The 16184-nt window shown below is 37.4% G+C and overlaps 2 protein-coding genes across 3 annotated transcripts; both read left to right on the top strand.

Moving 5' to 3' along the window:
* Window positions 1–1958: 1958 nt before the first annotated feature.
* On the top strand, window positions 1959–5967 carry LOC117321816 (von Hippel-Lindau disease tumor suppressor-like). Of its 2 annotated transcripts, none has more exons than XM_033876394.1 (3): window positions 1959–2047; window positions 3027–3493; window positions 4843–5967. In XM_033876394.1, the coding sequence occupies exons 2-3, from the start codon at window positions 3142–3144 to the stop codon at window positions 5028–5030; spliced, it is 540 nt and encodes a 179-aa protein (XP_033732285.1). In that variant the 5' UTR covers window positions 1959–2047; window positions 3027–3141; the 3' UTR covers window positions 5031–5967. The 2 variants fall into 2 exon arrangements, with proteins under 2 accessions (XP_033732285.1, XP_033732286.1); XM_033876395.1 differs by lacking the exon at window positions 1959–2047 and adding an exon at window positions 2139–2274.
* An 8392-nt stretch (window positions 5968–14359) lies between these two features.
* Window positions 14360–15718, top strand: LOC117342503. Its single transcript, XM_033904681.1, has one exon. The coding sequence runs from the start codon at window positions 14360–14362 to the stop codon at window positions 15716–15718; it is 1359 nt and encodes a 452-aa protein (XP_033760572.1).
* The last annotated feature ends 466 nt before the right edge of the window (window positions 15719–16184 follow it).

The following is a 16184-nucleotide window of genomic DNA, read 5'->3' as shown; positions in this document are numbered from 1 at the left end:
TATTGTGAGAATACTTCGCAAGTATGATTTGTTTAAATAGCTGTTGCAGTATACTTCAGATACAGTTTTCCAAGTAGTCTATCGTATAAGTGAATTGCCTGTAACACAGCTTATAATTGTGGAGAATTAATAATGTACGATTGAATGAATAACGATTTATATTTCACAAGATTTTTTTCTCATTCAAGATGTAATGTCTCCTGATATTTTACGGACAGTAGCATTGTAATTCCTTGAACTTCTAAGCAAGATAAGCAATATAGTTCGATTATGTGCTAATTTAAGATCAACAAATATGATTAAATTGTGTAATTTTTGTGGCATTTTTACATAGTGACTGTATAACACATATAGTACTCCATTGTACATACAAAAAACTGAAAGTCTTAGAGACGATCTATGGTGGCGTATTTTCTTTTTTAGAATACCGAGTATTAAGAAAGTAAACACGTATATATAATTTGAAAATGAAGAAAGTGGCAGGTACTAGCCAAAAGATAGAAAAATTATTTGATTTTGTTGAAAATTGGTGTTGGTGGTTTTGAGGGATTGCGAAAACAGCGGTACGACTGCGGGATCATTTGGGGGACTTCTGCAAAATTAATGTTTCCCATTACAATTAGTAATTGTTCTTTATCTTATTATACCAGAAAATTGGCACTAGAACACGTTAAAGTGCTCGAAGGCCCTATAAAGAAATCAGATTTTCTCCTGGGGAGATCCCCAAACCCCCTAGCGGTAAGGGGGCATATCCCCTCCATCCCCCCCCCCCCCCCCCCTCATCGCGCTGGAGCGCGCTTCGGTTGGTACCTTCGGCACCATATCTACGCACACATCAAAACAGGTCTAGCTACGTCACTGAGTGTCTTATTAGTACAGATTTTGATACAGAATTTAACGTGTTTTTTACATTCTTTTTCTGATTATAATTTAATCCATGTACTACTTGGGGTAGCCTTCCCTACAGATTGAGCCCATCTGATTACGTAGTCTTTGCATAGTGCTATTTTTATTGACAAAATGCTGTTGTTGATGAAACAGTGTTAATATTGAAATAACATGTACAATGTACGTACAATAGCAGTGTCGAACTAATTACTATCTTTTCTTATTTTGTGTGTATTTATATGTGTGAAAGCCTGAGAAGACCTTGCTGGTAGGGCTTTCCTCAACCCTTCGGAACCTTATGCTTCCCAGGCAAGTTATAATTATTTTTTTATGATTTGCTGTTATCGAGACCTTTCTTTCTATTTTTACTAAACTACTTCAATATCTATTAACTTCTCTCTCCATCTCTGTAATTAACTGATGTACATTTATCTATGTGCATTTAATTATCAATCAATGATATTGGATTAACATTGTGACTATGAAGTATAATTTTGTAACTCTTCAATTTGGAGGAAATAAAGAGCTAATAATATTAATAATAGAAGAACAGAGATTAAACCTGCCAACCTTTGAACACCGACGGAAAAGAGGGAACCTAATCAATGTATTGAAAGTCCTGAACGAGTCACAACATCTATGTTCCAAATGGATATCACCAGCAGGACAAGACGAGCCTTGACAAAGACTTCCAAGGCAAGTATTATTTGCAGGTCCGTCAAGATTTATTGAAATACTTCATTTAAAACTGACGAACAACCGGTTTGTCCGCATAAACGAACAGGTGTTGCATGGTAAATAATTTATTGGTTAAAGGGAGGCAACCCCATGTTTACAAGTTGATTGTATGGATGCAAATCTATTATTATTATATAAGTGTATGTAAAGTATCAGAAATTCACATATTAGTATAGGTTACCAAACTTCAGTTTAGAGTGCATTACACTTTTTGTTGCATCTTTTGAAAATATGTGTACGTGACGAAAGTCGCAAACCGAAAGTAAACCGGAAGTGTTATTGTTAGCCTGGATGTATCCTCGAATTTGATTTGATGTTTATTTGTATCAACGCTTTTGATTGGCCAGAAAAGAAACCATCTTGAGCCCTGCAGAAACGATGGAAGAAGCTGTAAGCAAATGAATCGCATTCAACAGCACAGGTGAAATATCATATAATATTTGTTCTTTTAAACCAGTTTACTAAGTTCACAAAACATGTTTGATAATAGATTATCAACTATACTCTATTCAAATGCCATTTTATTTGAGCAGTTATGATATTGTCATCAGCTGTTCGTTACCTCGTACGTCAAATGCTGAAAGCGAATGTGTTTTTCATGACATTTACTATTTGAGCTAGTCTGTAGTCACCCAGCATCAGTGTTCAGTGAGTACTTACGTTCGGATCCTCTTAAAGACTTGAATGGACCTGAATCAAGACCTAAATGGGTTTTAAAGACCTTTAAGTCGCTTATAAATGTAAATTCTCAGTGTTTTATGTCAGAAGGGTACTAGTCAGAACACAGGGCCACGTTACTATCGTATCGTTTCATTTTGTAAAATCTTAATATGTCTACCCTACGACTCATAACCTGTGAAAGGTTATGAGTCTGAGGGTAGACATATTAAGATTTTACAAAACGATACGATAGTGACGTGGCCCTGTGGTCAGAAGATGTTTGATGATGTATTTTAATGCTCATGATCAATAAATGGGTCTCTTATCGAAACGATAAACACGGCAGAACATAAGCCGTGTTTCCTCTGGCCAGACTTGGTGTCAGGGCCAGAGGAATCTCTGGCTAGGCAGAACTGAACAGGACCAGAATAGGATCGTGTAGACATGAATGGGAATTTAGCTGTAATACATGTATATCTAATGGTTGATCACGATTACTTATATAAAGCTAAGGTTAACTGAATACATAGGCACAATTAGTTGGTAGAATTTAGAGGAACAGAGCAATATCTATTAGCATCCTTACCATGCATGCATAACAATACATTGATACTCTTCCTTGAAACCTGTACCATATTTTCCATAATTGCTCAATGAGCATATTTATGGATAATAAAAGTATCAACAGTGTCTCAATCTTGCATTGTATTAGTAACATTTCATTGTTTTACATTTACCAGATACCTGAAGCAGAATTTAGACGAGCCTCCAGGCTGATGCTTTGTGCCCCACTTAGAAAGTTGATGTCGACACAAATAATATTTATATTAAATTCCCCAGACATTGCCCTGTTTCATGTGCATCATGACTGGAGAGCAAAATGATGGAAAAGATGTGCAGAAAGATAATAGACTTCGTTCTGGCCGCTCCAATGTGACTTCGTTTGTTCGTTTTGTGAACCGGACACATAGGTTTGTGGATATTGTATGGTTGAACTATGAAGGTGCCCGTGTCAAATACAAGACACTGCAGCCAGGTCAGTTTGTTGATGTTAATACGTTTGTTGGCCATCCTTGGATCTTTCGGGATTCTGACACTGGGGATCATCTGGTAGTTCAGCTACGAGAGGTATTTGAAATGACAACAGGATGGACTCCCAATGACGGGGTGCCGCCCTGGAGGAAAGTTATCAACATCACCATTCCAGGTAGGCATGTATAATTTCAATAGCTGTGTAAGCTACCTTTTAGTCTGTGAATTCTTTTTGTGTCGCCTTTGAAAAAGGAGACATATAGGTATTACTTTTCGGCGTCGTCGGTGTCGGCGTCGTCCGGAAAAAGGTTTTCGTGCGATAACTTTAGTAGTTTAGAACGGATTAATTCAAAACTTCATGGGAAGGTTCATTACCATGATAGCTCGGACAAGTTCGATAACCAAAATTATTCGCACCTTTTTAAAAGAGTTATAGCCCTTTAATTTTTTGCGAAAATGGTTTCCACTCAATAACTTGAATAATTATTACAGGATTAATTTGAAACTTCATGGGAAGGTTCGTTACCATAATACTGTGGACAAGTTTGTTAACCAAATTTATTCGCACCATTTTAAAAGAGTTATGGCCCTTTAATTTTTTGCGAAAATGGTTTCCACTCAATAACTTGAATAATTATTACTGGATTAATTTGAAACTGCATGGGAAGGTTCGTTACCATAATACTGTGGACAAGTTCGTTAACCAAATTTATTCGGACCTTTTTAAAAGAGTTATAGCCCTTTAATTTTTTTTGCGAAAATAGAATGTTCGTTACCATAATACTGTGGACAAGTTTGTTATTGTTTTTTTTTATTCAAGTCCTAATTTTAAAGAGTTATGACCCTTTAATTATTCGCATACACAGGTGACACCTCCACTTCAGTGGAATTCTTGTTTCATAAAGCTTAAAATTTTGATTATCACATGGTCTTCTAGTCAGATCTCTTACATTTGCCCAACAAAAACAACAACAGCAGACACAATTTATTATTGTGGGCTGAGGATGCACTCGGGTATTGTTATTTGTATACAGCTTCAACTATTTTAATATCTTAATTTTAGTGACAAATGTCAGATTAAGCAGAGAGATCACAAGGAAACCCATGGCATATTTGATAAGATATAAAAATAATACATGTGTTTCTGCTAACATGCCAGAATAAAGGGGTATGAAGGTATATCTTTCTATTTTTTAAAATGTTTTTACTAAGGCTATATAGACAACAGTAATGACTTTAATAGCCTTTCTATGACAATGACCAAGAAAAGCTTAAAAGTAGGTACAAAAATATTGGGCCAAAAACATTTTTTTTTATGTCTGAACTATATCTACAGAATTAAAAAGTAAATGCAAGATTGGAATGCTAATATAAGTTTGTAATAGAATTATGTATGTCTATCCACATCTTGTTGGGAAAGTTGTTTGATATAAAACGGTTATTTGGTTGGTTACTGTCAACCTTCAGAAATACATAGATTTATAAGGATGAGGCTTGGTTGATAGGTCTTCTGTATCTTTTCAGTGTACACTCTGAAGGACAGAAGTCTGCAAGTGATCAGGAGCTTTGTAAATCGGGACAGAATTCCGGAACTGGACCTTCCTCTGGAGCTAAAGGAGGAAATAACAGTAATGTTTGAAGTGTCCAGGCGTAGGAGATTAACAGACATCCCAGACAGTCCGGTGGCACATTCTTCACAAGATGTGAACTGACAGAGGTTTGAAGGCCTTGTGACTTTCATATCCATGGTTTAGATCCATAAAAGGATTTAGAACCAGTGTATTATAACAGGGTGCCGGTGATACTGGAGGTATAAGCTTTTTGCAGTTTTAGCACTGCATGAAAGATGAGGCTCCAGTTTCATCAATATTCCTGAACTTAAAGGAATTCCAAAACTTAAAATCAAGCAATTTATAGAATTTAAGGAATTAAAGATTAAGATGTTTCACTTAAACTCAACCCAATAATGCTTTCCTGTCAAAAATTTGAAGTCAAGGAATTTCTTAAATTTAAGGAACATAGATGACACTGGGGACTAATATCATAATCTTGAAAAAGGAAAAAAAATATTGGAAACCTTCAGATTAATATGGGGCCAGGTGACACATCCGGGACCATCGCAGAAAGAACATATTTTTTTTGTGGTTTGACAGTCTGGTAAAAGCAGACATGTAACAGGCAGCCATCACCACAAGTACTGAACTTACAGCATATAACAGCAAGGCAAGGGACATAACTAGATACTCTTTAGTTGTTGTGTCCTGGTTTAGGATACAGCGACCACATGAAGTAAATATTTTTCCATATGGACTTGTACATTGTAACTAAAGAATGAAGAGTTGAAAAGTTTTTAATGTTCTGGTTGGTCTATCAAAGTTAATGCTAATTCATAGTAAAGTGACTTATATTAAAATGTTGGGAACCTAACAAGACCATCTTTAGTTAATTCCAATTTGTTAAAATAATTTTTTGAAGAACAATTTTATACTTTTGTGAAAATTTGATTGGAGTGATATGGAATGGTTGTCCACCTGTTTGGTGTAGACTTTCCTTTGTCCAGAAATTTACTCTCTCAGTTATTGACCAGTCTCTTTGAAACTTGCTCACCTTTTCATAATGAATATAAGTTAAATATAGTTGTTTTCCTGAGAGGCATTTATTTTATTTCTGAATTTTAATCTTGTCCAGATCTTCTGATTTGTAGCCATGATATGTAGGTTATTTTTTGAAGAAGCATTTTGATTGAAAACTTCTTGTTATATTTGAATATAATTAATTTTTCTTTGTTTTCATGGTAAATACTCAAATGTGATTGGTCGAAAAATTCTTTTCATTCTTCTATGAAAGAAATTCTGAGAATGGCGCGAAAAATGTGACGTCACAATACGACAATTGACGTTGCGTATTGATTTGAGAAAAAGAATCCCATTTAGAAACAGTAAAATTGTACATAAAACATGTTTTTAATTAGAAAATTATTTTCAAAAATTAATTATAAGCGTTGATGTCAATTTGTTTTTAGTTTCATTGGGGTATGAAACAAATTTTGTTTGCAAACTTCCGTAAGAATCCGCTATGCGGATTCATACAGTTTGCAAACAAAATTTGTTTCATACACCCCGATGAAACTAAAAAAAAATGACATCAATGCTTAAATATTTTACAATTTGGTACAAGTATCTATGCCACTTTGCTATTTGACAAGTGTCTAATGTTCCCCAGCACCTTCGTCCTGTGGTACTCTGCATGCAGTACTCTTGTTGACATCTTGAAGGATATAACTTAAAAAAAAATCTATGGATACCTTATGCTAAACAAACTTTTATTTGCTAAATTAACAAAGGGTGAATTTAGCAATGATTTGAAATTTTCACCTTAAAGCATGAAGTCAATCAGCACCTTTTGTAAGGAAAATTATAAATAGGGCCATTATTTTCTTGTGAGAAGCTGAAAGTTTCCCAGGGTAAACTTTTTCCAGTTTACAGAGCCTATGCATGCCCATGTCAGTTTGTCTTTTATTACCTTCAATATTTTTGATAACAACGATTGTATTCACTTGTCACTACACTGAACTTGGAAGTAGGCCACCATGATGTCATCTCACAAGGTACTTCAAATAATTTCACAGATACTTTTGTACATGTCATGTAGTTCTACTGTTCTAGTCAATAAAGATATCTTATAATATGAAAAAATTCTAATATGTGAATGCGATTGATGTGTATGATGTATATGTGTCTGAATGTCTTCAAACGTTTGTGTTTCTGTAGGAGAATACAATCTCATGTTAACCATGAGGAATAACTCTCATTCAGTCATGTCACTTGGTGATATAAGTACCAAGGTAACAGCTGTTGGTCAGTCATGTCACTTGGTGAAATTAGGGACAGTTCTTGGTCAGTCCTGACACTTAGTGATATTAGGAACTGTTCCTGGTCAGTCCTGACACTTGGTGATATTAGGAACAGCTCCTGGTCAGTCCTGACACTTAGTGATATTAGGAACAGTTCTTGGTCAGTCCTGACACTTAGTGATATTAGGAATGGCACTTGGTCAGTCCTGACACTTAGTGATATTAGGAACAGCTCTTGGTCAGTCATGACACTTGGTGATATTAGGAACAGTTCTTGGTCAGTCCTGACACTTGGTGATATTAGGAACAGCTCCTGGTCAGTCATGTCACTTGGTGATATTAGGGACAGTTCTTGGTCAGTCCTGACACTTGGTGATATTAGGGACAGTTCTTGGTCAGTCCTGACACTTGGTGATATTAGGAATGGCACTTGGTCAGTCCTGACACTTGGTGATATTAGGAACAGTTCTTGGTCAGTCCTGACACTTAGTGATATTAGGAACAGTTCTTGGTCAGTCCTGACACTTGGTGATATTAGGGACAGTTCATGGTCAGTCCTGACACTTGGTGATATTAGGGACAGTTCTTGGTCAGTCCTGACACTTGGTGATATTAGGGACAGTTCTTGGTCAGTCCTGACACTTGGTGATATTAGGAATGGCACTTGGTCAGTCCTGACACTTGGTGATATTAGGAACAGTTCTTGGTCAGTCCTGACACTTAGTGATATTAGGAACAGTTCTTGGTCAGTCCTGACACTTGGTGATATTAGGGACAGTTCATGGTCAGTCCTGACACTTGGTGATATAAGTACCAAGGTAACAGCTGTTGGTCAGTCCTGTCACTTGGTGATATTAGTAACAGCACTTGGTCAGGCATGTCACTTGGTGATATTAAGAACAGCTCCTGGTCAGTCCTGACACTTGGTGTTATTAGTAACAGCACTTGGTCAGTCATGTCACTTGGTGATATTAAGAACAGCTCCTGGTCAGTCCTGACACTTGGTGATATTAGGAACAGCTCCTGGTCAGTCCTGACACTTGGTGATATTAGGAACAGCTACTGGTCAGTCCTGACACTTGGTGATATTAGGAATGGCACTTGGTCAGTCCTGACACTTAGTGATATTAGGAACAGCTGTTGGTCAATCCTGACACTTGGTGATATAAGTAACAGGTCTTAGTCAGACATGGCACTAGGTGATATAAGTACAAAGGGAACCGCTATTGGTCAGTCCTGACACTTTGTAATATAAGGAAGCTCTTGGTCAATCTCGATATTTGGTGTCAAACATGATGAACAGTTGTAGGTCAGTCTTAAGACTTGGTGTCAACTATTATGAACAGCTGTAGGTCAGTGCTGATAAACTGTCCTCTTAGTCTCCAGGATATTACAAATGTAAATGAATATTAAGCTGTTTGTTTCTTAATTTCAAACTAGGAGGAGATAATATATCATTTCAATTCAACTTGGCAATTCTTTCCACCAACATATGTGATGGTGGACAGTCTAAAGTGCTGGCTGGGTTTATTTGATGCCATAGAATATTATAGGCTAATTTTAGCAGGCATATATAGTGAAGGCCAACAAATGTGTAAAAAGAAGACCAATCAGATATTTGGTTAGAGCAGGATATTTGTTATTTTACTGTTGAATCAGATAAAATGATCACAATAAAAAATATGTTATTTTGTGATTTTTCAGTATTTGTGTTTTTAGACCGCATGAAGAGTTAATAGATTATAAGGATTTTGAGTATAAAGAAGTTTGTTAACGTCTGTAGACAATGTAGTTTATAAGATACTCCCGTGAACTATAGACCCCATCACACTTGCACGAAGACCGTGAAGATCGAACTACATTGTGACAATTCGTAGAAAAACAGCGGAGCGTGGTCTACATATTGCATTCTCATCACGCCCCTGTCATGCAGATTCTTACCAAGCGCATGACCACGACCAATTTACGCTGTCCAAAAGGATCTGTATCTGACCAAAAGGATCTGTATACACCTACCACTATATTACTGCGTTCGTCCACTTTTGAGTACTGCTTGATGTGATGCTATTTTCATTCATCGATAGTCTCCAAACAACTTAGAAGGACTATTACACCCTGCCTATACTGCTGTCCGACATGGCGACGACAATCTGTCAAATTGTCCGTCCGTCGTCCGAAGCTACATGTACGTTATCGCAGCTACAAACAACTATGCCTCTGGAAAAATCCGGGCAGTCTAACATTCATGGGCGAACTTCCCATCAGCATCAAAGTCTCATCCTGTGCATCCTTGCCGTTGTATCAGAAATCGAAAGTAATGCAGAAATTTGACTTGAATCATGTGTTTTATGACTGATTCTCCGAACGAGACATAGACGCACAGGTACTTGGGGGTCAGGACCTTAAATTACAATGGATTTTTCCAATTTTAATTTGCAACATCATTTCATGTCTATTTATGCACCGATACAACATTGGAATCGATTTTAAAGCGCTTTAAAAAAAACAACAACACCCGTTTCTGGTTGTTATATAATCGATTCCAATCGAGTCCTAACTACATCTGTACGTCCGTAATAGGTTCTGAGTCCAGATATACGACCACGTCCTCGCTTCTTTTAAACATGTTCTAAGTTCGTCCACGTCCTCCACGTTCATGAAGACAACACCACATTCTTATCGGTTTCTACCATGTTACTACAATTGTAGTGTACAAGTTGTTACTACGGTGTACAAGTTGTTACTACGGTGTACAAGTTGTTACTACGGTGTACAAGTTGTTACTACGGTGTACAAGTTCCTACCACGGCATACAAGTTGTTACTACGGTGTACACGTTCCTACCACGGCATACAAGTTCTTACTACGGTGTACACGTTCCTACCACGGCATACAAGTTCTTAATACGATGTACAAGTTCTATAAGTGGTGTACAAGTTCCTACTTACGTTTTACTAGTTCCTACTACGGTGTACAAGTTCCTACTACGGTGTACAAGTTCTTACTACGACGTACAAGCTCTTACTACGGCTTACAAGTTCTTACTACGGTGTACAAGTTCTTATTACGGTGTACAAGTTCTTACTACGGTGTACAAGTTCTTGTTACGTTGTTCTAGTTCTTACTACGGTGCACATGTACAAGTTCCTACTACGGTGTACAAGTTCTTACTACGGTGTAAAAATTCTTACCAAGGTGTACAAGTTCTTACTATGGCTGCAAGTTCTTAATACGGTGTACAAGTTCTATAAGTGGTGTACAAGTTCTTACTACGTTGAAAAAGTTCTTACTACGGTGTACAAGTTCTTAATATGGTGTACAAGTTATTACTACGGCATATTACTTCTTACTGCGGTGTACTAGTTCTTATTACGTTGAAAAATTTCTTACTACGGTGTACAAGTTCTTAATGCAGTGTACAAGTTCTTAATACGGTGTACAAGTTCTTAATACGGTGTACACGATCTTACTGAGTTCCCACTGCTTCTTTCAATATTTCTCAGCACGTGGTTGAACGTAATGGGAACGTGGCCGAGTTAAATACGGTAAAAACTGTAAAGTACCTTACCACACATTGAGGGCACCTCGATTTGCTCTCATATTTATCCCAGGTTGCTCCCAGACAGAAGGGATATTCCACGACACAAGGACTAGATGCGTCATTCTTGTTCTCTGCGCCCCTAGAATACGTAATGACAAAATCGAAGATACACAACTTATCTTTGTATTTGACTGGTTTCAGAGCTGAGACGTACATTTCTATTGACTCCTACTTACATTTGTTTGATGCATATTAAAACCTATCAAAATACTAGTCTCTTGTGTGATCCTCAAGATGGCTGGGCATTCGATTATATGGAAAGAGCACATAAATCACACATATCTACAAAAGAAATATAAATATCTCTATTAAAATTAAAAATATAAACATTTGATATAACTTGATAATGGAGATATTATTCTGATAATATTACAAACGGGAACAAAACTTATACATTCCAATGTACCATTAAGTGGTCTGATATGTAATGCGATATTATAAGATTAGTATAATACAATATTATCATGTCAGTGTAATACAACATTATAAGGTTAGTGCAAGGCTAGTGTAATACAATATTATAAGGTTAGTGTAATACATTATTATAAGGTTAGTATAATACAACATTATAAGGTTAGTGTAAGGCTAGTGTAATACAATATTATAAGGTTAGTGTAATACAACATTATAAGGTTAGTGCAAGGCTAGTGTAATACAATATTATAAGGTTAATGTAATACATTATTATAAGGTTAGTGTAATACAACATTATAAGGTTAGTGTAAGGCTAGTGTAATACCATATTATAAGGTTAGTGTAATACAACATTATAAGGTTAGTGTAATACAATATTATAAGGTTAGTGTAATACACCATTATAAGGTTAGTGTAAGGCTAGTGTAATACAATATTATAAGGTTAGTGTAATACAATATTATAAGGTTAGTGTAATACAACATTTTAAGGTTAGTGTAAGGCTAGTGTAATACAATATTATAAGGTTAGTGTAATGCAACATTATAAGGTAAGTGTAATACAACATTATAAAGTTAGTGTAAGACTAGTGTAATACAATATTATAAGGTTAGTGTAATACAATATAAGGTTAGTGTAATACAATACATATAAGGTTAGTGTAATACAATATTATATGGCTAGTTTAATACACCATTACAAGGTTCGTGTAATACACTATTATAAGGTTAGTGTAAGGCTAGTGTAATACAATATTATAAGGCTAGTGTAATACAATATATACAAGGTTAGTGTAATGCAACATTATAAGGTAAGTGTAATACAACATAGGCGAGTGTAATACAATATTATAGGTTTGTGTAATACAACATTATCAGGTTAGTGTAATACAATATTATCCAAAAAAAAAATCTACCACTTTATAATATATTAATTAAATTCACTAATCAATTACTGCACTAAAACTCGAGTTGCTCGAGTTTCCTCTGACACTGATGTCAGAATCGGACATTCAGACAGATACACTGTAGATTATCCTAATGTCTGGTGCATGCCCAGCTCTGGTGTCAAGGTCAGTTGAAAGTCGGCCGGGTTTCACAATAATTAAATTTACCATTAGATTTAGGAGATCCTGTAATTAGCACGATTTTTCAAATGACCACTGGAAAGTTTCCTTCGGAAAATGCAAACATTCACATTGTGTAGATTTTATACTTGAATGCCCTCTCACATACCACATAAGACCTCTCCATCCGTGTGCCTGGACTTGATAAATGAAACGAATTCGTACACCCAAAATTACAGTGGCGATTTGGCCTGAAAATGTTCAAAATGCACGGTATTCACTGGCAATATCGGGATCGACCGCAGAACATTATGATGTTGCCGATGGTCCTGTAGAACTATTACGTCATTCCAAATAATTTAGATGTCAAGGAAAATATTGAATGAAACATTGTTAAAATATCTTCATTTAAATTTATTCTTGTGCGGATGCTAAATAATCCTAATAATAAAAAGAACCAGGAAACTAAGATATGAAAAATTTGCGATCACATTTTTGTTTTAATTTGAAACAACTGCACTACCTTACAGAATGGTGTCGGATAAAACAACTTCGTGAATATTTTTGGGGGCCGGTTCCAAGGGATAAGTCTGATGAAAGTGGACCCTGGTTCTAGTGTTTACATTGTATGGTCTCGAGACATATCAATATGTTAATTCATTCATGCTAATTTAATCAGATTCCATCAAATGCATCTAGATCTATTGAGAACTTTTCATTTTTGCTTTCAATTTCTCGTTGGAAGATGAACACTTCTACTTTCGGTTTTCGTTTTGCCCGGGTAGCTCCAGCGTTTGTTCCACATGATGTTCTTGATAATCTTAATTTTTGCGTTACCAGAGCGTCAAAACGACAACGACTAGCCATTCCAAAACGACGTTGGTTCTGCCAAGGGTTTTCGATTTGTTATTCCTCGGTAGAAGATTTAGCTGATTTTATTCTTTGAGTTTCTGTTTGGTCAGTGTGCATACGCGACGACAATGGCAGACAGGTGAGTCGAATGTTTGGGGAGAGGATGGTAAGCTAATATTATAATGTAAATGTATGCGTTTACACTATAGTTTTTATTTATAGGGGAGACCGGGGCTAGTCCGGCCTCGGGGCATGTTCGGCTAATTGCTATATATCGCGCGTAATTAAGAATAAAGAGACGTCATTTATACTATGACGTCACTTATGACGACGCTGTTTACGTCAGTACAACGATGGCCGCAGTGTGAAGTTTTTGGGCGTTTTGGTGGCGAATGTTTATTTTTAAGCCTGGTGAGTAAATTTTCAACATTCTTTTCAGTTTTATTTTCACCGAGAACCGTAAGAAATTCGGACGAACTTAAATATGAAATATGAAGGTAAGATACTGGGCTTTGCTATTACACTATGTTTACTTCATCCCATGTACCATTAAATAAGGTGCAAAGCGAAGTGTTCGGAAAAACTGCTGGGGGCATGTCCGGCCCTGAGAGTAGGGGCACGTTCGGCCTGGGCCGAACTTGCCCCATACAAGGCCGAACGTGCCCCACACAGCTGGAACTTGCGGACAACGAACAATAATTAGCTGCAATTATTTTTATCGGGGCATTCTGGACGGAAAATGCCGTTGTGAGGTATATGGCAGAATTGTTTGTTTATTTGATATGTTGCATGGCTGATATCGGACAGTTTGAACGGTCGCTATCTCGTCCAAGACATTGCTAAAACAAACGCACGACAGAGCGACACGTCACAGTGCGACATTATAGGCCTACGCACGTCAGATAGTACGACAAAACGGGCGAGAGTGTCACTGTCGCTATCTCGCCGGTTTTGGCGCACTTTCATGGGCGAGATAACGACAAAACCGGCGACAAAATGCACGATATATAGTGCGACAAAACGCATAACAGACTGAGAGTGAGAGCGACAGTGCGACAAAACGGGCGAGATAGCAACAATAAATTTCTTTCGCATTGTCGCCCGTTTTCTCATACTGTCGCAATATCTGTCGTGCGTTATGTCGCACTCTTCTGAGCGATTTATCGACATTGCGAAATGTCCGATATCAGTCACCATAATTTGATACTTTCCAAACCTTATGCAAGTTTTTTCATGTTTATTTTAGAATTACAACATGGTACGTACGTACAAAAAGAAAAGAGGGGACAGAGTATCAACAGATGTGTTGCAAAGAGCGCTAGCTCATTACAAGAATACTATCGATGGATACAAGAAAACAAGTCAGTTGTTTGGCGTACCTCGTTCAACGCTACAAGATAATGTGAAAAAACTAAACAAGATGCCCGAATCAGAAAGATCAATTTCGAATATGCGTTTCGGATACCAAAGGCCTAGACAAGTTTTCTCAGATGGAGATGAAACTGCACTTGTTGTGTACTTAAAGCACGCGTCGACCATTTACTTTGGACTGTGTCCACGTGAAGTAAGACTTTTAGCATATGAATGCGGCAAGCAATTTAACATCAAAATGCCAGCATCGTGGTCGGAAAAGGAAATAGCGGGTGCCGATTGGTTCTCTTCGTTTCTAAAACGTCATTCGGAACTTTCACTCAGGACCCCAGAAGCAACAAGCATCGCTAGAGCGACAGCCTTTAACAAAACAAATGTATCTGAATACTTAACCAAACTGACGGAAGTGACGGAGAGACATATCTTTGAGGCATGTGACATTTGGAATGTCGATGAAACTGGAGTGGTGACAGTGGTAAAACCAAAAAAGGTTGTAGCAGGTACTGGTGTTAAGCAAATAGGATCTCTAACATCAGCTGAGAGGGGACAACTAGTCACGCTGTGTGCTGGTGTATCCGCAGGCGGGAAAGCAATTCCACCGTTCCTTATTTATCCTCGTGTTAACTACAGAGACCATTTTCTAATTGGAGCACCAGCGGGTTCCAAGGGAACGGCCCATCCATCTGGTTGGATGACAGCTGATAACTTTCTTCTCTTTCTGCAGCACTTTGTTCAACATGTCAAACCAACCGTGAATAATCCAGTTCTCATTTTGCTTGATAATCATGTCTCTCATCTCTCCATAGACGCTCTTGATTACGCCAAGGAGAACGGGATTGTTATGTTATCATTTCCACCGCACTGTTCGCATCGCTTGCAGCCACTGGACCTGTCGGTCTTCGGACCACTGAAAAGAAAACTGTCGGTGTCGCAAAGTAACTGGCTTCGTAACAATCCAGGGAAGCCAATATCTATATATGATATTGCAGGCATTTTATGTAACCCATGGAAGGAGGCACTAACTATGTCCAACATTTGTAGTGGTTTCCAAAAGGCTGGGATTTTCCCATTAAACACAGAAGTTTTCACAGAAGAAGACTTCATGCCATCAGCCGTGACGGACAGACCATTAGAATCGGGACCAGTAAAGCCCGCGGTTGCCCCAGTAGAACAAGTTTTTGACACGTCCACTACCAGTAACAGAGATATAGATTCGGAACAAGTACTAGTAGATGACACCTAAATTGACAGAGATACTAACATGAATTGCTATCTTCAAGAACAGAATATTTCATCCATATCCGTAAGCGGTGACGGACATTGCCTCCTTTATGCCGGTAGTTCATCCTTGTATGCTGCTGGAGATGAGATTTTTACAGATGAGGATTTGAAAAAGAGTCTATCAGCTGAAATTCACACGCACCAGTCATTCTATAGAGAATTCGCAGTAACGGGCGACGTGGACATATTGGTTGCAATCCAGAGGTACATACAAGAAAAACAATATAACAATAACATTTGTGACCTTTTCCTTAGTGCTCTATGCAATGCAATGATCATGAAAGTAATTGTTATTCGAGAGATGAATGGTGTGATAAGTAAACTGGAGTTGCTCCCTTGCAGGCTTGGAGTAGAACCTCAACGCACTATACATTTGATGCTGCAAGGCTCTGGCTCTAACGCGCATTACAGTGGTGCTGTTTACAAAG

This window comes from Pecten maximus, chromosome 2 (assembly GCF_902652985.1).
Source record: "Pecten maximus chromosome 2, xPecMax1.1, whole genome shotgun sequence".
Taxonomy (NCBI): domain Eukaryota; kingdom Metazoa; phylum Mollusca; class Bivalvia; order Pectinida; family Pectinidae; genus Pecten; species Pecten maximus.
Note: the sequence above shows the minus strand (reverse complement) of the source record. Positions and strands in the feature narration are given on the sequence as shown.